The sequence below is a fragment of the Lonchura striata genome, chromosome 13 (genome assembly GCF_046129695.1).
Source record: "Lonchura striata isolate bLonStr1 chromosome 13, bLonStr1.mat, whole genome shotgun sequence".
NCBI classification, from domain to species: domain Eukaryota; kingdom Metazoa; phylum Chordata; class Aves; order Passeriformes; family Estrildidae; genus Lonchura; species Lonchura striata.
In genome coordinates, this window is record NC_134615.1 from 23,027,805 (window position 1) to 23,048,994 (window position 21,190).

At 54.0% G+C, this 21,190-nt stretch overlaps 2 protein-coding genes across 3 annotated transcripts; one reads left to right on the forward strand and one right to left on the reverse strand.

The window, feature by feature from the left end:
• Window positions 1-398: 398 nt before the first annotated feature.
• Window positions 399-6,204, reverse strand: TERF2 (telomeric repeat binding factor 2). 2 transcript variants are annotated; one of them, XM_021526974.2, is made up of 10 exons: window positions 5,933-6,204; window positions 5,756-5,851; window positions 5,213-5,343; window positions 4,929-5,015; window positions 4,304-4,450; window positions 3,659-4,110; window positions 2,841-3,071; window positions 1,956-2,041; window positions 1,652-1,698; window positions 399-1,240 (listed from the first exon to the last, which is right to left on the reverse strand). In XM_021526974.2, the coding sequence occupies exons 1-10, from the start codon at window positions 6,159-6,161 to the stop codon at window positions 1,082-1,084; spliced, it is 1,665 nt and encodes a 554-aa protein (XP_021382649.1). In that variant the 5' UTR covers window positions 6,162-6,204; the 3' UTR covers window positions 399-1,081. The 2 variants fall into 2 exon arrangements, with proteins under 2 accessions (XP_021382649.1, XP_021382648.1); XM_021526973.2 differs by having other exon boundaries at window positions 2,841-3,227.
• A 3,879-nt stretch (window positions 6,205-10,083) lies between these two features.
• On the forward strand, window positions 10,084-20,879 carry CYB5B (cytochrome b5 type B). Its single transcript, XM_021526909.2, has 5 exons — window positions 10,084-10,266; window positions 15,396-15,524; window positions 15,961-15,987; window positions 17,258-17,289; window positions 18,155-20,879. The coding sequence occupies exons 1-5, from the start codon at window positions 10,117-10,119 to the stop codon at window positions 18,243-18,245; spliced, it is 429 nt and encodes a 142-aa protein (XP_021382584.1). The 5' UTR covers window positions 10,084-10,116; the 3' UTR covers window positions 18,246-20,879.
• The last annotated feature ends 311 nt before the right edge of the window (window positions 20,880-21,190 follow it).

Sequence of the window (21,190 nt, forward strand, 5' to 3'; positions counted from 1 at the left end):
CGGAGCTCCCACAGCTCTGACCCAAGCTCCTGCTGCCCAGGGCGCTCCAGGGAAGGGATTTACAGAAGGGGAGGAAAACGCTTGGCCACAGCCAGGGCGCAAGGGGCACCAAGTGCAGCACCTGCAGCTGAAGGACAGAGAGGGAAGCAGCTGTTCCTAGACAAAACTTCTCCCAGCCCTGGCTTTGCTGGATGGCAGCCAAGAGCAACTTAGAAACTAAATTTGTAAAGTGCCCCTGTATCGCCCCGACCTAGTCCAGAAACTCCTGTGTCCCATGTACCTCCAGGGCAGCGCCCAACACTCCCAGAGGGGAAGGGAAAGCCCCACATTCCTGGGGCAGTCTGTGCCCCTCTGCTGCATTTCCACCCATGGGGTACAAATTCACACTTTCACAACTCTTGATGTTAAACAAGAAAGGAACTTTATTTTACAGGTGACTTCCAGCTTTGCAGCTGAAGGCAGGAACATGTGGCTAGTACCAGGAAAAGTCCAAAGAAAACATTACCAAAGACAGAAATAAAAGTTTTAGCATAGAAACAAATAGTTCCAAGGACTGAAAGACAAAGTAATTTTAGCTTTTTAAAGCCTCAGAGCTGGAAGGGAGCAATCTCTCCTCACAGATTAGCCATTTACAAAACAGAAATAGGGGGAAAAAATACAAGTAGATCCTCTTGCCTGAATCTCTTCCGCACAGAAGTGCTGGGACTCAGTGCTGCCTGTTCTACAAGGGAGGGATGGCAAAGAGATGATCCAAGTGCTTCAGAGAACAGACAACTAAAACACAAAAACAGTCACCTCTGAGAGCATCCTGCTGATCACACCTGAGCAGAGCAGACAGCTGGGATTTGTTCCAGAGGCTGCAGTGGTCAGGTGGACAAGGAAGTCTCAGTCTAAATTCAGGCTGAGAGGCTGCACAGCCCTGCCACATGCAGCAGGCTGCTCTCTGCAGGTACAGCTGGAGCTGTCAGCCACGCTTTTGGTGTCAGAGGGGCTTCCCCACTGCCAGAGACAGCACTCTGGTCCAGCTTCCAAAAAACAAACAGGTCCAAAAACCATGAAGAAAGTCCTATGGCGCCCAAGTTCAGAGCATTCCCAGTTTCTTCATGGTCCGCCAGCGGTCCTTGATCATCACGGCCGTGCGGTTCCTGAAGGGGTACTTCAGGCAAATGGATTTCCACCTCCCTTCTCCGTACTTCTTCACTCCCTCCTTGATCCACTCGCTCTCCTGCATGGTCCATTTCTACAAAGAGCAAGGAAACAGCTGCATGGCACACAGCCTGCTGCCAGTTCCTCCTGGCACGTCCCTTCCCTCATCACCCGTGCAGGAAGGCAGCCAGGTCCTGGCAGCTGCACACAACGCCCCAGCACGGGAGCTGTGGTGCAGCAGCTGCCTTCCCAGGGGCCAGGAGAGCTCCTGGTGGCACCAACGTGGGCCCTGTTCCTGGCTAACAGCTGCCAGATGTGTGTCCCTCACCTGAACGAGAACCTGTCCAGCGTGAGGGGAATTTGGCAAACCTTGTTCTGAGCCATCAAAGGGACCTGAGGCACATTCCCAGTGCCCTGCAGGCAGGAGGGGCACAGCTCCAGCCTCTTTTACCATGGACACTGCCCCACTGCAGGGCATGCTGGAAACACCTAAGGCTCCACATACCTGTTTCTTGGAGCTGGAGTTGGAGAGGTTGCTTTTCTCAAATGAAACTGGAAAACAAGGGAGAGAGTTACATTTCCCATAATTTGGGAGGTACAGACCTCCCTGAGAAGCTGCCTTGGGCTTAACTGCTGAGCTGTGCAGTCAGAGCACCCTGTGACAGGCAATACACCCCAATTCTTTTATCCCAGCCTTTCCACAGGATTTCTGGTTTCAAACTTCAGTCACCCAGGCAGCAGCAAGACCCCTGTGAGTGACCCCATGCCAGGATCAGCACAGGGAGTCGCTGCCAGGGCGATTCTCGTACCTGTATTTGCAAAGAGCTCGTCCTCATCACTCCAGCTGTCCTTCTCCTCTGTGCCACAGGAGCTGTTCCACCGTCCTTTGAAGGACCTGGAATGAGGTGAGGCTCACTTTGGCTGCTGGCCCAGGAGGTTTTTTGGGGAGCAGGTGCAGGGCCACCAAGCAAGCAGAGACAGCCTGTGGACACTGTATTTATTAAGAGGTGGGAAACAAGAGAAGGATGCTCCTACAGCTAGAGATGGAGCTGGGAGAAGTGTGGAAAAACGTGTGTTGCTCTGATTTTAAAAGTGTCTTCTTTTATAGTTCTTTTGAAAGTTTTAAAGATCTCATAAAACTCCTTTAGCTTTTTAATAATATTTACATATTAGAGTTATCATACACTGTTCATATAAATAATAATTGTTTTACATTATTCGTTGTGGGATCACCCTTTTTCCATTAAAAAGGAAAACTTCAACAAAGAATGCAAAACAATCATTATTTACATGAACAGTGCATGACAACTCCAGTAGAAACATGTAAACATTATTAGAAGGCTAAAGAAGTTTTATGAGAACTTTAAAACTTTCCAAAGAACTATAAAAGAAAACACTTCAAAAAAATCAGAGCAACACGTGTTCCTTGTACTGGAATCACATGCCAGGACCAGCTGCAGCACCTCACTACCAGTAGGACTCGATCATTTTCTCCTCTTCGTTAACCCATAATTGGTTTTAAAGCCAAACATACGGGCAAGAGAGGGTTTGCTGTGCCCAGTTCCACACGGGCTGGCGGGCAAGGCCAACACTCATCTTGGCACACAGGGCAAGGGTTCGGTGCTCAGGCTGCCAACATCAGCGAGACAAGACTGGGGCAGAGCAGACAATACCACACGAGAGGGGCTCCATACTTCTCACTCTGGGCAGCCAAGGGCTTCTCAGGCAATTTCGGAGCAGGTTTGGAAGCAGAAGAGACCACGTGCTCCTGGGAAGAGTCGGGGCCCTCGCTGGACATGCTGGACGAGCCGTCCAACTCCATGATCAGATTGCTTATGCTGAACAAGTTTTTGATGTTATGGGACGTTTCAGGAGGTTGTGAGGTCTCAGAAGCTTGATTCTCCACTTCTCTGCATCTCTTGGTTCTGTGGGATACAGAAGGAGACAGTTGCTTGGGGGAAGGCAAGTCTGTTTCGTCCAGTTTGGTGAAAAGGGCGTCCGGGTCCCCAGAGTCCGACAGGATCTTGAAAGCTTCTCTCAGGACAGAAATCCCACACGAGGTTACAGCTCCGGGGGGCTGCCTATAAAATAAACACAACCAGGAGGCTTGTAGGGAAACTGCCGAGGGAGCTCTGCTGCCCCGAGATGCAGCCTCGCCCGCACTGGCAGCCCCAGCTCCCTGCAGCACAAATCCAGGAGGAGGGCGTTCCCTGCCCTCCCTCCTGCTCAGGGCAGTGCCCCAGGCAGCAGGGATGGAGAATCCTGCCCCACTGCCTCCTGCCATTCCCACTGCCCCCTCCCTGCTCACTGCAGCACCTCCTGACAGCAGCTGAACCACAGCACCTCAACAAACACCTCTCCCAGCACCCAGAGTCCTGCACCATCGCCTCTGGGCTGGCCTGGGCAGGCTTTTGGGGAATTAGGGGCTGCCTGGACACAGGGATTGCCCCTTGGAAGGGAACTTGAGGCTAACTAGGCCATCCACAACCTAGAGACAGACCCCTCTGCCCACCTTTGTGACTCCCTGGTGGGCACCCTGGGGAGTTCTGGGGCTGCTGCTGCTGGTTCTTTGGCTACGTCCATAGGCTCTGGCGTGCCCTTCAGGACATCACACGCTGCTGTTAAATGTTCAGGCGTTGCTGCTGGGTCAGTCACTACTTCCATGGGTTCCACAGCTGCTGCAGGGCCACTGGCTTCTTCCACAATCTCTGCAGCTGCTGTGAGACCAGCTAGCCTTTCTGCAGGGTTGGCAGCTCCCTCCAGGTCTTCTGTTGCTCCTGCAAGCTCTGGAGCTCCGGCTGGGCCCTCTGCACTTCCCGATGCCTCTGGAGCTCCGGCTGGGCCCTCTGCACTTCCCAAGGCCTCCGGAGCTGCTGCCTGGTCCTTCAGCCCATCTGCAAGCTCAGAAGTCCCCAGCGAGGATTTTGCTTTGCCTTGCTCCAAGTTCAAAGTCTTTTTCAATGACTTGAAGAGAGAGAAAGCACAGCACCATTACAGAGATGATTCCTCGTGCTCCCATTCCATTTCACCCCTCCCACAGGCGTTTCAGGGCTGGAACACCTCGATGGGCCACGTAAGGCTCCTGGGAATGGCCTGAATTCGGCGTGGCAGGCTTTCCCTGCTGCAGCCCAGCCCCGGGCAGCGGGCGCTCACGCACCGTCAGCAGCACGGGCTCCGAGTCGTCCATGTAGCCCTTGAGGAAGTCAAAGATGCTCTGCTGGAAGTCCTTGTAGGAGAAGTTTTTGACCTTTGGGTGAGAGGGATTCTTCTCCTGGATGACAGCCAGCCACTCGTTCCTCTTTTTCTGGAGAAGGGATGCACGGGGTCAGGTGAGAACGCTCCGGGCAGGGACAGGGAAGCAGTGACAAGCACAGCAAGGACTGGGTCCTTCCTGCTGAGTGTTCTCCAGGCACAACCAATGAACACCAAGGTGAGGCTGGGAAAAGGCCAGAGGAACAGGAGAGCAACCAAGGAGCAGCAGAAGCACCTTATGTCAGGAGTTCTCCTTGCCTGCAGAGCAGGAGTGGGAACTCCTGCTGCCCCCAGACCCTGCTCAGAAGCTGAGCTGGGGGCTCACCAAGGGATAAATGGTGGTGCCTGGAAGGGCTGTGAAGGTGTGTGAGGAAGGGTGGGGGGCAGAGGGGGCTCCAAGGGGACAACCCAAACGTGCAGCACTCCAGAAGGATTGCTTCCATTGTGGCCTCCACCCCAACCTTCCCAGGACACATCAGACCCCCTGTGCACACGCCAGCAGCTCCCACTTCACTGCAGCACAGACTCACTTGGTTTCCGGGCTCCTGGCCAAAGTGCTTCTTGACGATGTCAGAAGCTTTTTCAAACTCCTTGTTCCTGATACAGACGACAACAGCCTGCAGAGGAGAACAAGCACAGACTGGAGCAGGGCACAGGGAGCAGCTCAGTGCCAGCTTCCACACAGAACTGCCCCAGCACAGCAGGCAGGAGTTTGCAGACAAGGAGGGAATCCCACACGTGAGGCAGCTCCCAGCATCGCCCACGCGAGGCAAAAGCTGCCTCACGTATTTACTGAGAGAGAAGGAGATCTTACAGCTTCCTTCACCATTTTCTGCACGGGTTCTATGGTCCTGTCTGGCACGGAGAACTCCTTACGGATGTAGTCCACGACCAGCATGGCCGACTCCAGCGGGGTCAGCTCGGAATCCCTGTCGAAGGTGCAATCTGCAAGAATGGACAGCCACACCTCTGGGGCGGTCACGGCGCCTCCCTGCAGGGAGCTGCTTATTCACCTGCACGGGGGCAGCAGCCACCTGCACAGCTGTGCCACAGCCCCTGCAGCCCCCGGGCCGAGCCGCTGCCCATGGCTCAATTCCTGCCCCGACAGCCACGGGAAACTCGGCGGGCAGCACTCGAGACCATCCCAGCTCTGACCCGGGGCAGCATTTTGGAAGCCCCGAGGCTCAGCAGGAGCCACCAGGCTGATGGGTTTGCCAACCCCGGACGCTGCTCTTGGCCCCACAGAGAGGAAGAGACCCCTGAGGCTGACCCATAGCCCTGCTCCGAGCAGGGACCGAGCCCCGGGAGCTGCGGGGACACGGACACACCGGGGCCCTGCAGATCTCGCAGCACCTACCGAGGTTCTCGCCCTCCTCCACCCGCGACAGCAGCTGCATGATGCGGAGCATCTGGGCCACGTCCGGCTGCCGGACCAGGGGCCGCATGAGCAGCGCTGCGGGACAAACGGCGGGTCAGGGCTGCGGCCCGAGCGGAACCGCCCGGCCCGCCCCCGCCGCCGCCCGGCCCCGCGCACCCTGCATGATGTCTCGGAACTGGCGGAAATCGCGGTTGCGCCCGGAGCGATAGGCCTCTGCGGCCCGGTGGAAGTAGAACTGCATCACCCAGCCGTTCACCATCTTCTCGGAGAGCGCCGCCATCCCGGCCCCGTCGGGCTCCGGCTCGGTGTCCCAGTCCCGGTCCCGGTCCCAGTCCCGGTCCCGTTGCCGGCGCCGGTTCCGCTCCCGCCGCCGCCGCGCCGCCATCCCGCCAGGCCCCTGCGCGTCGGAAGTGACGACACCAGCGCGGCGCCGCGGAGCCCTCGGGCGCGGCCTTAGCTAGGGGCTCCTCGCCTACAGCTCCCGGCGCGCACCGCGCCTACAGCTCCCGGCGCGCCTACAGCTCCCGGCGCGCATCGCGCCTACAGCTCCCGGCGCGCCTACAGCTCCCGGCGCGCATCGCGCCAGCCCCGCCGCGCCTACAGCTCCCGGCGCGCACCGCGCCTACAGCTCCCGGCGCGCCTGCAGCTCCCGGCGCGCCTACAGCTCCCGGCGCGCATCGCGCCAGCCCCGGCGCGCCTGCAGCTCCCGGCGCGCCTGCAGCTCCCGGCGCGCACGGTGCCATCCCGCCGGTGAGGGTCGGGCGCCCTCCGGCGGAGCGGAGGGAAGGGCCGCGGCGCAGCCGATCCTTCGGGCTCGGGGTCGCTGCCCATCCCCGGGACCCGCCTGTACATGCTGGGACCGCCTGGGGGTGTCAAACTGCCAGCCGACCCTGGCGGTGCCACCCTGCCGGTGCGGGCACGGGTGTTTGCCTTTTTTCCGGTGTTCGAGCAGCCTCCGCTCTCCTGTGCTCTGCGCTCCAGCCGCCTGCCAGTCCCCCTCGCCTGGAGCAGCAAACCTGGGCAGGATTTTGGGGCAGAGGTTGTCCCACGGTCACTCAGACCTCCGGTAATGAATTAGAAGTCCTGGTTTCCCAGGGATCTGGCCAATTCCCAAGCAGAACTGGTGCCTGGAGCGGAGGCACTGGGAGCAGGTCCTGGGGTGGTTCTCTGGCGTTCCGGGGTGTCCTGCTTCGACACGCGTCTCCTCGGCCCAGGGGACATTCCTAACTCTGTCCTGGAGGCTCTCCCACCTGAGATGGAAAAGCACGTGAAAATTCCTCTGGCATGAGGTGATCTGGGATCCTCCCTTCCCTCTGCCCCAGGCCAGGAGAGGAGGAAACACACATGGGAAAAATCCGTGTGTCAGATGGAAAACAGAAAAACGGGGAGGGATTTTTATTGGCAAACAAAGGAAGATAAATGTAATCAGTGTGAGGCAGAAGGGGCGCCTGGGGCGGGGGGACTGCCCTGGGGAGCAGGGTGGGAGCGGGACACGCTTGGAATGCCGTGAAGGATGCGATCCCAGCAGCTGCTTCCTGGGCTGAGGGGAGCTCTGGACCAAACCCTTTTCCACGTGGAATATTCATGGACAAAGCGGTTTTGCTCTTTCTCTGTCACAAGAAGCAGGAGGTGGTGCCAGGGTGGGACCCCAGGATTTCAGCTCTGTCCTCTCCATCCAGGCAGGGCCCTGACAGCCCTTCAGACGCTGCCTTTGCTCTCCTGGCCACAAAATTCCATGGATTTCGGGGAGCTCCATAACTTCGGCTCCCAGGATCCACCTGGCTCCAAGTAGATGTGCCAGCCACTTCAGCAGATCCCGTTGGCCCTGCACAAGTTTTAAGGTTTTGGGTAATTTTATTTATTTTTGCACAAAGGTCAGGAAAGAGAGTCCTGGAGTCCTTTCCCAAGGGAAGCAAAGCAAGATTCCTCTCTGAGACACCAGGACAAGGCCACTCGAGAGCCACCTGCCTTCTCCAAGCCAGGTTTTGCTCGGGAAAACTCCCCTAGCCTCCTTTTTCTGCCTCCTATTCGTGTCCCTCTGGCTGCCATCTCCTCCTCCTGTGCCCTCTGGTGAAGGTGTCCCCCTTTGGATGTTCAGATCAGGACTGGGATGTTCAGCACCCAGGACTGGAAAACAAGCTTGGAACAATGAACTCCAGAGTAAATACAAAAATGGACCCACTGCTTTGCTCCCTGAATCATCTCCAATAAACAAAGAGGAAGCAGGGATGATGGAAGCAGGACCAGGAATGCCAGTGGCCTCCCTCTCCAGTTTCACTGAGTCCTCCTGTGGTGTCACCATCAATGTTTCAGGAAAAGCTTTGCAGTCCCATGTGCCAAACAAAACACTGGGCAGGAAGGCACAAATTGCAGCCGTGCTTGTGCGTTGGAGCCTCCCCTCGCTGATTTATGGCTTTTGATGAAGTGATTACAGATGAGAGAAAATATTCCAGGGAACAGGATCTGCAGGTTGCCGTGGTCTCGTGCCTGTCACATCCTTCTGGAGCAGTTAGAGCAGGAAACAGAGCAGGAAAAGCACCAGGGTCCCTGGTCACCGGGCTCTGCTCTCGCTGTGCTGGAGCACCAGGCAGGACACAGCTCCCACAGCAGCCGGGGCTGCCCCTGGATCCCTGGCACTGCCCGGGGCCAGGCTGGGCAGGGCTGGGAACAGCTTGGGACAGTGCAAAGTGTCCGTGCCCGTGGCTGGCGTGGCACTGGAGGAGCTCCAAGGTCCCTTCCAAGACCATTCTGGCCACAGAAAGGCAGCGGAGAGCCACAGAAAACCAGGGAGCAGTGGAACAGGAGACAAGGGAAATGTGGAGGGGGGTCATGAGATCTCTTTGAAATCCACAGAGAAACCCTCCAGGCATGAGGGACGGAGAGAAGGAAACACAAAGGCACGTAAGAAACCCATCAAGTAGAGCAAATCTGAGCAAAGGTAACTCGTCCCGTAGGAACTGGTCTGGATCTAGAAGGAAAGGGAAGGCTCTAGAAGGAAAGACATCACTTTGGAAAGATGCCAAGAGCTGGGCTGCCTGGGTACAACAAAGAGCTGGAACCATTCCATGTCAGAGGAGCCTGGGTTACACACAGAGCCAGGGAAACAGCCCTGATGACTGGGAAAAGATAGACAGAAAGGACCAAAAGGAGCAGCAGCTCAATATTTAATATTTACTATTGAGTAGGTGACTGTGGAGAGGTTTCAGAGCCTTTTACATCCCAGTGTGTGAATATATGGACCTGTCCAAACAGAGAACTGCACTTGAGCTCCCTTGAGGCTGCAGAGGGGTTTGTGACCTGCCTGCTGGCCTCCCTGCACACAGCTTCAGCCTTCAGCCAGTGCTGGTCACGGGCTAGCACTGACAGCATGGCACTTCTGCTCCTCAGCACCTGTAAAACAAACGGGCACCGCCCAGCCCTGTACCTGTGCCACAAGCGCAAGTAAGTAATGCCACAAACACCAGTTCCTAAAGGGAAACCATTGGGTTTGGAGTTACTCGGGTCCCTGAGCTTCTGAACGGCCTCTGAACTGCTCAGTGCGGCTGGAGGGAGGAGAGAATTACGCAGTGCTTCTCCTCAAGCCCGAGGGTGAGTTTTGCTGTGGAGCCTGGGGGAAGACAGCACTGGGGATGTGCTGCACCGCCACCGCTCCGTTCCAGGGGCTGTGGGATCACTGCTGTCTTACATACGCGCAGGAGGGACTGCGAGGGACGGTGGAAAAGCTGGGGGCAGGCTGCCTGACGGGCACTGTGCTCTCTGGTGGCACAGGGGTAGCAGGGCGGCTTGGAGCCAGTACTGGGGAATGGGGGTGAAGGGAGCAGGGACTGATGGGCTGGGGCTGAGAGAGAGCAGGGACCGAGGAGGAGCAGGGAGTGACGGGCCCAGGACTGAGGCAGGATCAGGGACTGATGGGCTGGGGCTGAGGGGGATCAGGGGCTGAGGCGGATCAGGGACTGATGGGCTAGGACTGACTGGCTCAGGACTGATGGGCCCGGCACTGACTGGCTCAGGACTGACGCCCGGGCTGAGGGGGATCAGGGGCTGAGGAGGATCAGGGACTGACAGCCCAGAACTGACGCCCCGATCTGAGGGCTGAGGGCACCGACCCCGGTGCCGCCTCAGAGGCGACGCTCGCGCGCCGTTTCCCGCCTTCCGCCCCGGCCGCTCCCCATTGGCCCACGCCCGCCGCCGCGCCCTCCCATTGGCTGCGCCGGCAGCGCCCATCTCTAGCTCGCTCCCCATTGGTCTCCGAACGCAGGGAAGGCCGCGCGGGGCGTTGGCACCGGTACGGCGGCCGGCGCGGGCCAGGCCGCGCGTTCCGCGGAGGCGCGCCGGGCAGCATGGAGGGCGGGCGGCGCGGAGAGGCCGCGGCGGCGGCGGGGACCGGGCCCGTGTTCACCCTGGAGGAGGTGGCGAAGCGCAACTCCAGCCGCGAGGCCTGGCTGGTGATCCACGGGCGCGTGTACGACGTGACGCGGTTCCTGGAGGAGGTGAGGCCCGGCCCCGGGCTGAGGGAGCGGAGAGGCCGGGGCCGCGTGAGGCCGGGCGGGGTCGGGGCGCTGCAGCAGTCGGGATGTGGAGGCTGCAGGGACACCCCAGGGGAGAGGAGGAGGTGACAGCGGTACCGCAGCCGCCACTCCGCTGCCTGCCCCGAGGGGATCGCGCACCAGGGCTTTGCGAACAATGCCGCTTCTGCCGAACCTCCGCTTCCCTTGGCTGTGCGGACAGAAAACCCTCCAAGACTCACTACGTTTATCTTCTGGTTTTGAGAAGGTTGAGAGTGGTGTCCTAACTGCTGAGAGCTGCAAATGGAGTGGGAATAGATAGTAACAAAATTGCCCAAGGGAATGGCAGGAAGTTGTGTTAGGGGAAATTTAGGTTGGATATTAGGAAATGTTCTTCCCCCAGAGGGTGCTGGCACTGCCCAGGCTCCCCAGGGAATGGGCACAGCCCTGAGGCTGTCAGAGCTCCAGGAGAGTTTGGAAAATGCTCCCAGGGATGCCCAGGGTGGGGTTGTTGGGGGGGGGGGGGTCTGTGCAGGCCCAGGAGATAAACTTGATGATCTCTGTGGGTCCTTTCCAACTCAGGATATTCTGTGATTCTGTGGTTCTATGAAAATCTCTAAGGGGTTTATCCCACCTTAAAATAACAGCAAAGACTTTGTGGCATTTGCAGGGTACAAAGGTTGGGTTGCACCAGCTCTAGAGAAGACACTTCATTGAAATGCACTTGTTCCAGCTTGTTGGCTCTGCCGATCTGAATTCAGCTCTGGTTTCCCTGCAGGCCCACGTGGTTGAAGCCGGTGTGCTGTGGGGTGGCAGAGCTGCCTGGAGAGGGTACAGCTGCATCAGGCTGGGGGGAGTCATCACCTGGCAGCTGGAGGTTGTGCCTCGCTCTGCAGCTCTCAGTATTTATTTATAAAGTTGGACACAATCTGGTTTCTTCTTTGGGTCCAGAAAATGACCAAATCACAGAATTGTCCAGGCTGGAAGATCCCACCCAGACCATTGAGTCCAACCTGTGCTCAGTCCCTGCCTTGTCCCCAGCACTGAGTGCCACATCCAGGTGTTCTTTGGATACCTTCAGGGATGGGGACTCCAAACATCCCTGGGCAGCCCCTGCCAAGGCCTGAGTCCCCTTTCCATGGGGAAATTCCTTAGGAAGAGCCAGAATGAGCTGGAGCTTGGGACAGCAGTTGCAGGCGCTGGGAATCTTGTCTTACACTTGTCTCTGTGGACACTGCAGGGAGGTTGAGACTTCACCTCAATGTTCTCTCTAACATGGGGTCTGGGATCTGCTCCCTGGGACACCTTTGTAATTATAAGTGAGCCCAGAAAAACACTTCAGTCCCTCCAGGTTTATCAGTGCCCTGAGTGTCACCTTGAGATGGTGTTTCACCCTGAGATGATATTTCACTCTGTCCTTTCCAGGCCCTTTTCCCCATTTGTGTTTCTCTGACATAAAAAGTCCTACTTGGAGGGAGAAGGAGAGCAACAAGGGCACTGTTGAGCTGTGCCAGAGTGGCTGACACAACACTGCTGTGCACACCCCTTGCTGGTGCAGGGGAGCTGGAGATCAAGGCCTGATTTATTGGCAGAAATCCTCTTTGTGTCCGTTACCCTCTGGAGTGCCGGGAGCACCGTGCAGCCGCTGGGAAGCAGGAGTGCTGGTCTGGGTGGGTGGGAGCTGCAGCTCTGGGCAGCTGGAGCTGCAGAGCGCAGGTCCTGTCGCCTGGTCACTGGAGCAGGAGCTGCTGCATGCCCTTCCTGGCCTCTGCTTGCAGATTTGGCTGGCACTGCTGAGACTGCTGGCACGGTCCGTGGGTGGGCTTGTGCAATCCTGAAGAAGTCACCGCTCAAAGGCTGAATTTGGCCTCATGATTCCTGCAAATTGCTCACTGCAGGTCAGCCAACCCAAAATCCGTGTGCTGCTGGACGTGTAGGCCAGTTTAAGTTTCCAGTTCACATTATGTGTAACAGGAGTAACAAGACATCTGTCACAGAACAAAATTGGCTGAATTGTAAGAACACGAACCAAATGCAGGAGATGTGCAGAGACAGCAGCTGACAGTTGCAGGTGTTTCTGGGAGATGCAATCTCCTGTGCTTCAGAGAGCCTGTGAGTGCCTGAAATGAAATGGGATTATTTTAAAATCTAAGAGAGCCTTAGGGTGATCTATTTTCTCCCAGATCTGGGTAACTGGACCACACCTGGATGCCTGTTATTACTGCTGGTAGCAGTGATCTAGATAAGCACATGCAGGCTGTGGCTGGAACAGGGGGGCTGTGTGCTCAGGGAGGGAGGCAGCTGTACCTCCTGCAGGTGCTCTGGGGTCTGTCAGGCTCACACTTCACCACAAGGTTATCAAAATCTGAGCTTTTAACTTAGGCACAATCTGTAAGACACTTATTTATGGTTCTGCTGGAGGGATACAGTTTATCTCCATTTTCGCATGTCACTAGGGGTGTCTGGAGATGCACATTTCTCCAGGAAGCTCTTGTGTCTGTTATCTGAGCCCACAAGCCACAGCAGCCCCCACAGCTCTGTGTCTCAGCACATGCTGCCGTTCCTGATCCCTGTGATAAGCATGAGCAGGAATCCATTTCCAGCTTCCAGGTGGAAGGAGCCTGGGTTGTGACACCACTGACCCAAATCGCTCAGCTGGTTTCAGGTACAGTTTTCTTCAAGGGAAGGAGGAGCACCAAGCATCTGAGTTTGCTCATGCTGATTTGCTCCAGCTTTGCAGAGGTGTTTTTGGAAAGCCTTTTCCCTGCCTCACAGCCAGCGCTGTGCAGGATGCGTGGATCATTCCTCCAGGTGACTGCTGGTCCTTGGTTCTGGCTTGGAGGGTGCTGGCACAGGATTATTGCACAGGAATACTCTTCCCTCTCCCAGTTTATTTCTTTAACTCTGAGCACTAGGAATGAAAGTTTCACTCCTCCTCAACCTGGTGATCTTTTCTCTTACCTGACACAGTGATCTGATTAGTCCTGGAGCTTAGTGTTGCTGCTGAGCTCGCTTTTGTCTCCAGCAGTTCTGTACCAGCAGTTCCCAGCCAGAGATTTGCAGACAGGTTCTTGGGGTTTGTGGGGAGGGGTCTCAGGCTCTCTCCCTGTGGAAGTTTGGGGTGTGCTCTCAGAGGCCTTTGCTGGGTGCCCTCAGTTCCAAGTCACTGTTACTCACTGTGTGTGCAGGAGGTCCAGTGGCACAGAGGACCCAATTTTATTGTCACCTCCCTCCTTCTGGTTTGCTTTTGGCTGTTTCTTGTCAGAAACGGACATTTTCCAGCCATTGTTTCCCCTGGAAGTAGTCTTCCTCCCCCCATAGTTTTCAACACCATTTCCATGTTTTCCTGCAGCAGCTGAGCTGCAGATTTGGGCAGTTTTGTGGCAGAGTCCACAACTTCCTGTACAAATAGTCTGGGTTTACGTTTGCTGGGCTAGGACAAGGTAGGAATTGTTTGGCTGCAGCAGTGCTGTCTGGAGGACAGAGCCCTTCAGAAATAGGAGATGCCAAAATATTTTGAAGGCCTTTTTCTTTTAGGCTTGGAGATGGCAGCGAAAGACAGATATGCACAAATAAATAATTGTGGATTTAGCAAGTGCATAGAAAGGCTTCAGAGCCAGAGACATAAAGAAGAGTGAACTTTACTGTTCTCCTCTCTTGAATTTTATCTTTCCTCTTGTCTCTTGCCTGTGGAGAGACTGGGTGTCACTGAAAGATCCACTGCATGTTCCCTGTTGCTGCAGGGTTTTGTCTATCCTTCTAGGGTGAATTATTAGGAAAAGGAGGTTGTCTGCTTAAAAGTCAGGTATTTTCCTGTCTGAAATATGAGATTTCTGGTGAGGCAACCCTAAGGAGTTATTCTAAAAGTCTTAGGTAAATGAGCAGCTTTTCAGTGGACCTTAGCTGGAAACTGGACAGTTGTTCTGAGCAATGTGAACAGACAACATGCAGCAGTCCCTGATCTGACTCCTCTGGGATTGAGTGAGCCTGAGGCTTGGTGTGGGAGAAGGGCAGCCAGAAGAACTGCATCCAGACACAGGGAATGAGCCATGGAGCCTCAGCCACCTGATAACTGCCTGTGACAAACTGTGTCCCCCTACTTGCCCTTTGTGGCTCCTGAGAAAGCTCTGTGTTGGTTTAGTGACATACATGGACAATAAAGGGCTTTATTCCAAATAAAGAGCTGTGATATGAGGATTGCCTGCAGCAACTGAGGGGGCTGGTTTGTGTCCATCCTCTGTTTGGTACGAGGTGGGATGGCCTGGAGGGAATATCCAGACTTTTGGCATCAAAAGCAGACAAACTGAAGCAAGAGGAGGGGTGACAACTGCTCTGTATCTGAGGGAAGGAGAAGCATATGACAGAGAGAATCAGGTGTGTTGGTCCTTTGATCTGAAATGTAGCCCAACATCTCTTCTTCAATTCAGGGCTGGTTGCCTGAAGCCCTGGAAAAACTGGGTTAGTCCCTGTGAGTGCCCTGGGATGTGTGACCACTTTAGTGGTGTAAGTGGATTAGCTGGTGGTTCACACTCAGGCTGTAAAGGGACTGTCCTTTGCTAGGAGTGTGGTTAGTGCTTTCCGTTGCCAGGCTGTTCCTGCAATTGTGACATTGACAGTGGACAGAGCCCAGCCCACCAGAGACAACAGAACCACACCCAGGTTTGTGCCATTCATCCCATCTGAGAGGCAGCTGTGACCAGCTGCCACCCACAGCAGTGGGGGTCCCTGTCACTGTGGAGCTCCCTGGGGATTTGGCTGTTGTAGCTCTGGATCTCTGAAATCAGTGTATGATATTAAACAGTAGAATTTTTGCGGTATTTCTGGATTTCCTCCTCCCATATCACTGGTGGTTGCACACAGGATCGAGTTCAGTATTGCACATCTGTGTGCAGAGTCAGCCAGACATCATTTTTAGCACCTGAAGAAGTAGAATATCCTTTCCTCCAGTGGTGCCTGTGAATTCCTGAGGAGAGGTTGGACAATTGAGCCTCTGTCAGATGTTATTGATGGTGTTGGCTGAGGCATCCAGCAGTGCGGGCTGGGAGGAAGGCTGATGACATCCTCAGTGCCTTTCTGCATCCAGCCTTTGGCTCACCTGGACTCTTCTCTTCCAGCACCCAGGTGGAGAAGAGGTGTTGCTTGAACAAGCTGGCCGAGATGCCACTGAGAGCTTTGAAGATGTGGGGCATTCCACAGATGCCAGGGAAATGCTGAAGCAGTACTACATTGGAGAGGTCCACCCGGTGAGTGCCTCGTGTAACCCCCAGGCAAAGACACCAAGGTGTGTCTTGTGAAATAAGTAGCTGAGGGGCTCAGGCAGTCCCTGTGTTGTCCAGGGTTTCTGCTGGGGAAACTGAACTAAATTAGTCTTCTCCTTCCACCATTTGGAACAGATTTCTCACTTCATTTAAATTGGGGCACTTAAGCTGAATTCATGGGTTCTCTCTGTAGCTGGTGGAAGCATAATGCACGTTTGCCTTGTAATTCTGAGCTCAGGCGGGTGAGGTTTCCCAGGGGCACAATCACCTTTCTGCCTGCCTTTGGGTGCCCAAGGAAGGACTTCTTTGAAAACTGAGCCCAGGCAATTACCTTTGTACAGAACAATTCCCTCATAAAAGCTGCAGCCTTCCTTTGAAGTCAGCATTCTTACCTCTTTCTTCTTCTTTTTCCGCCTGACAGAGCGATCGTGAAAAGGAAGGTTCTAAGGTAAGCTCTGAGCGTTTCAGTTTTCTGTTTTATTTAATGTCACGTCTTTTGGAGGTTTTTCCCCCCCCTTTTTTCCTGTGGAGCTTGTGGCTTTATGTTTACGCACACTACACATGAATAATTTTCCCAAGCAAATTCTATCTTTGTTTTTGTTCTGAACCTCAGTGGGTACCTCAGTGTGAAATTGGAAGTGAGTTTTTGTGCCCTTTCTCTGCTGGCAGCAGCAACGTTTTTTCCACACCTTGAGCCACAGGCCATTTTTTTGCATTTCTGGCTGTGTCCTGACCACAGAACTGGTTTCCTTGTTGTTCCCTCTGAGCCAGGAGACAGCAACAGGGGCCGGCTGGCAAACAGGAATTCTCTGTTAACTGCCTCAGGGATCAGTGGTGTTGCTTAACACTCAGGTACTCCTGGACTAGAACAGGGCAGAGTGTTGCAAAAATGCCTTTGGAAGGGATGGGGAGAGGGAAAGGCAATAAATAGAATCCCAGCTGGGAGGTAAACATGTGCCTTGCAGCTGGCTGGATTGGGAGGCCTGGACAGGGCACAGCTCTGCCTTCAACAAGGCTTCAGGAGATGTTCCTCTGAGCAGGACCACTTGCAGAGCAGCAGGAATTCAGAAGGGGACTGTCAGCAGGGAAATCAAGGAAAACTCAGGCTGGTAAAGCCTATGCTTAGATATGACATGGAGATGTGTGATTATGTACATATGCACCTTAAAATTTATTGTTTGATTTAACTCTGATTCATAAACAGAATCACATGCTGAAAATGTGCACAGAGATCGGTGATGGTCAGAGTAGCTTCCTTGGATCTGAGTTAAATACTTTATTCAAGTATTTTTCTCTTCTGATCAGTAAGTCCAGCACATTGTGCACAGCTGGAGGCTCTCTCCAGAGCACATAATCTGTTTTAAAAGGAGGTTCCAGTTTAATTTAAAGATGGAACAAGAGAGAGAATCAGTAATGTACAAGTAAATAGGGGGGAAACACAAAACCACCCCAAAACTGTGGTGTAATAAGCAGGGCCTTATTTTGAGAGTGGTGCAAGTTCCAGCATGAAGTTGGAGACTGGGTGGGACCAATTGGATTGATGGAAAGAACATGAAGATGACAGCAAACACCCCCAAAGCCATCCACACTGGTGACAGGGGGTGTTTGGGAGAGCGTTATTTTCCCTCTGTATTTGTAATCACACGTTCAGGCTTGTCTTATTAGCACATATTTAATGTTCCTTTGTTCTTCTGCTAACTCACTCTTTCCTCCTCCAGAATCCAAGTAGGACATCCTCAGGCCAAACAAGGTATAGTATCTCCTGAAAATGAGAGTGAGAAATGGAGGGGTTGGGACACTGTTCGTAGAGCTGCACATGAACTCCAAAGGGCAGGAAAATCCCTGGGGATGTACTGCAGTGTCCTGGCAAGCAGAAACTCCAAAGTGCCAGGGTGTGCACCTCCCTTGCTGGATGTGAGCCCGGCTCTGCTCTGTGCTGGGCAGAACCAGCATCCCAGTGTTTGGAATTCTCTGCCCCGTGTGCTGGTGTTGCATCCCTGTCACCACAGGGGTTGTTTGGGTGTTCGCTGTGGGCCGAGGGGTGGCATAACACAGTGATGGGTGGGTTTTTGGGGAATTTTACCATGATCAGCCCAGTCTAGTTGAAAATCCTTAAAACCAGCTCAGGACCCTGGTCTCCTGCAGCTGGTGCAGGAGGTTTTGTTCAGGAGGCTGTTGAGGGTGAGGCTGTGGCCTCTGGAGTCTGAGCAAGGCAGATCTACTGGGGCACAGCTGTAGCGTCGCCATCCTTGAGTCAACACTGTTGTTTGTACAACACAAATTACAGCCTGACTTATTTAAGGAAAATAAAACCAAACCAACAACAAACCCCCCACACTGGTCTCTGGGTGTGCCAAGCTGGAAACTTCAGCCATCCAGCTGCAATTTTATAAGGCACGAGGCTGCTCTTGGGCCTCTCGTGGGGCTGGCAGAGCCTGTGCATGGGGACAGTGGGGTCTGCCCCAGCTGTGGCCATGGTTAGGGGGACAACCTGTGGCGTTCCCTGGATGTGTAACAAGGGATGAATATTGGGAATGCATTATTAACTAGGTGTTTCCTTCTGGTTTCTGTGGTGTGTACGCTTTAGTTTGTTGTTTCTTTTTCTCTCCCCGTAGTTTCTGGTCGACATGGCTGATCCCCATCGTCGGAGCACTGGTCTTAGGTTTAATGTGTCGCTATTACATGATGGATGGGAAAAGCTCGTGAGCTGGCCTTGCTGGGGCCTCAGACAGCCTGAAAAGAGAAAGAGAGAGAGTGTGTGTGTGCAACACGTGGAGTTCTGCTGCCCTTAGCCTTCCTGCCTTGCTTTTAGCTCTGAGTCTGTCAAGTGATGTTGATATCCATGGGACCAAGCTAATTCCAAACTCTATCCTAACTCTGGGACCCACAGATCCGTTGTTTCCTCTTGCAGTGGCAGGGAAAGAGGAACTTCCAGTATTCCCTGACACTGGTGTGGTGTCCCTCATGCTCTCTCTCTCTCACTCTCTCTTGCTCTCTGACATAACCCCCAGACAACCTTTTCTCTCAATGCCTTTGCGTTAAGCCAGACACCATGAAAGAGCTGCCCTGGGCCTGTGGCTCTGCCTCAGCCCTTCACACAGTCGGGAATCATCTGCCAGTTGTCTCCAGCTCTTGCCAGAAAAGATGTCCAGAGCTTTGGTTCTGCAAGAACATTCCCAGAGCGTGCAGGCAACACTAATTGGAACGGCAGGGAGTTGTTGGTTTGGCCACCTCTTTCTGTACATGTCTGTTTTTAACGGTTAAACAAATACATGGATTTTAAAAGTGATTCTGTTCATTTTGTACTTGTCCCTGTGGAAGGTATATCCTCTGAACAACTTATATTGAATCCTGGTTGGTTTGGGTGATTTTGTGCTGTGCGTGGCAGAGCCAGTGGGAACTGGCATGTGGCTTCTGGAAATGCAGATTCTTCTTTCTCCCTGAGGTCATGATCTGACACATGTATGGGAAACTAAACTCATTCTTACGTACTGTGAATGGGCACCAGATGGGGGAAACAATTAAATCTGGTCTCTTCTCCCAAAATGAAAAGGGAAAAGAAATGCATTTGGGATTTGTGGATAATGCTGGTTTTGTCTGTGAATAGAGGAGAATATTTCCCTCTTGCCCTGTTTTTGTGTGTTGTGCAGTCGGCCTTGAAGTGCAGACAGTGCACAGTTGCTTCTTGTGCTGAGGCAGGAACCTTTCCAGCTCTTCAGCACACTGATCTGGGGCTTTGGGATCTGCTAGATGAAGGGGTGTCCTGGTGCCCACTGCCCTTTGGCAGGGCTGTGCCACCGACACTGGCTCCCAATCCAGACCTCCAGCCCCGCTGATCATCCCCTGGGATTGCAGCAAAAAGGGCAGTGATAACCAGGGGTCCTGCTGTGAAAACCTCCCATGGGTTGTTGGGGTTCTTCTCTCTACCACAAAACTATTGTGTCCTCCAGAAGGTTGTATAGAAGAAATTCTTGGATGTAGAATTACACTCTGTTTTTTAAAACTGAAGGCCAGGGAACTTGGAGTAAGAGCACTGCCAGGGCTTCACATGTAACACAAAATTGAACTCAGTTTGGGGAAGTTTAGAGTGGGTTCCCTATTAGGGAATGGTTTTGAAGTTGGAAGGCACATGTTGGCAAAAGGAACACCCTGCTGAGCTGAGGTTGTTCAGGGCAGTGCAAGATTCCACAAAGGTCAGCTGGTTTTGATCCAGGAGCACCAGGCTCACCTGAGGAACGGGGCAGGTGTGATGCTGGAAACACCTGTTTTCTCCATAGGCAGCACTTTTACCTGGATTTTGACTTCTTTTTAATACTGTTTTCTTGGCACTGTCTACGTTCAGTTGCATTTTGGTTGCTGTAAAGAACTTCTTGCCATCACTGACCCTTGCTATCAGCTCTTGATCCTCCGTTATTGGGGAAGTTGCCTGTCGATTCCCATATGTTACAGAACCTTTTCTTCCTCTTAATGGATTAATTGCCCAAGGGAGACTCTCAGTCTTGTTCTAAGGCTTCTTGGAGCTGGTAAGTAAGATCCTTGTCCAGTGCCTTGTGGAACCCCAAGTGGCCTCTATCTGCACATATGCCAGCTCCTCAAAGACCTCAGGGTACCTGAGATGCATTTGCAGAGGGCACATCAAAGTCTTCTCCCTTCTCCATTAGTGACAAGGGGCAGCGTGTCTGGGATGGAGGTGGCTGGAGTGAGCCCAGTGCTTCCTGGGTTCCCTCTGCTGTGGTAGTGAAACCACACCAGCCTCTTCTGGCTGGCTCAAGGATGGGTCCCACAGGTGTGAACGGCTCAGGCAGCAAGGGAGGCATTAACAAAGCTTATTTACTCACTTTGTGTAAGGATTAAAACAGGCAGTTGTCAAGCTCTGTCCCCATGCTGAACCCGCACAGCCCGTGTTTGCTGCCAGGTCTCTGCACAATGCCGGGACAAAGCTGTCTCAGCTTTCACCCCACAGAAACCTCTGAGGGTGGAATTCAATCTGGGCTGTGCTCTGCTTCCTTCAGGTGCTGCGGAGGAGAGGTTGAGTGAGGAACTGGAAATACGAGCACGGAGGCAGCTCCTGTGGTTAATGTGAGCGTGGCAGCGCTGCCTGGGAGTGCAGTGCCGGCCTTTTCTGCCTCTGCACCACCCCGAGTTCCTCGATGACGCAGAATGTAGCTGTTAATTGGGCTGATGGTTTATGGAGGAGGGGTGGGAGGGTGTTCCTGGGGGGAGTTGGTACATGTTCCATGATGCAGGCACCCACAAAATGCCATTTCTTGTACCTGGAGATTGCCTGGCAGGAGGTGCCAGGCTGTGTGTTTGCTGTGTTCAATAAAGGTGTACAACAAACAGGTGCAGGATCTTGTCTTCCCCCAGGATGGGTACCCTGGAGTGTGTAACCCCCATGTTACAGGGCTCAAATATCCAGTGTTGGTGAGCTATGGCAGACAAGGGATTTGCCTTCCTGTTGGTACAGGAAAAACCTTGGCAGAAGCTGGTGCTGAGCCTGTGCCAAGGATGATTTGCAGCATGTGTGGCCGAGCGACCTGATGGTCCCTGTGGGTGTTGGGGAAGCAGCAGTCTGGGGCTAAGCTGCACAAGCAGCTCCTGAGTCCAGACAATATTCCATGCTGTCATTACAGTGGGAATTTTAAAAATCG

Bases quoted from the DNA above. Each gene is read 5' to 3' on its own strand.
- CYB5B (XM_021526909.2), top strand. From the start codon at position 10,117: ATGGAGGGCGGGCGGCGCGGAGAGGCCGCGGCGGCGGCGGGGACCGGG. The intron at 15,988-17,257 runs GTAAGCTCTGAG...TTCCTCCTCCAG, and splicing joins GTGAAAAGGAAGGTTCTAAG to AATCCAAGTAGGACATCCTC. The intron at 17,290-18,154 runs GTATAGTATCTC...CTCTCCCCGTAG, and splicing joins ACATCCTCAGGCCAAACAAG to TTTCTGGTCGACATGGCTGA.
- TERF2 (XM_021526973.2), bottom strand. From the start codon at position 6,161: ATGGCGGCGCGGCGGCGGCGGGAGCGGAACCGGCGCCGGCAACGGGAC. The intron at 3,228-3,658 runs GTGGGCAGAGGG...TTTATTTTATAG, and splicing joins CCCACCAGGGAGTCACAAAG to GCAGCCCCCCGGAGCTGTAA. The intron at 1,241-1,651 runs GTATGTGGAGCC...TGCTCTTTGTAG, and splicing joins ACTCCAGCTCCAAGAAACAG to AAATGGACCATGCAGGAGAG.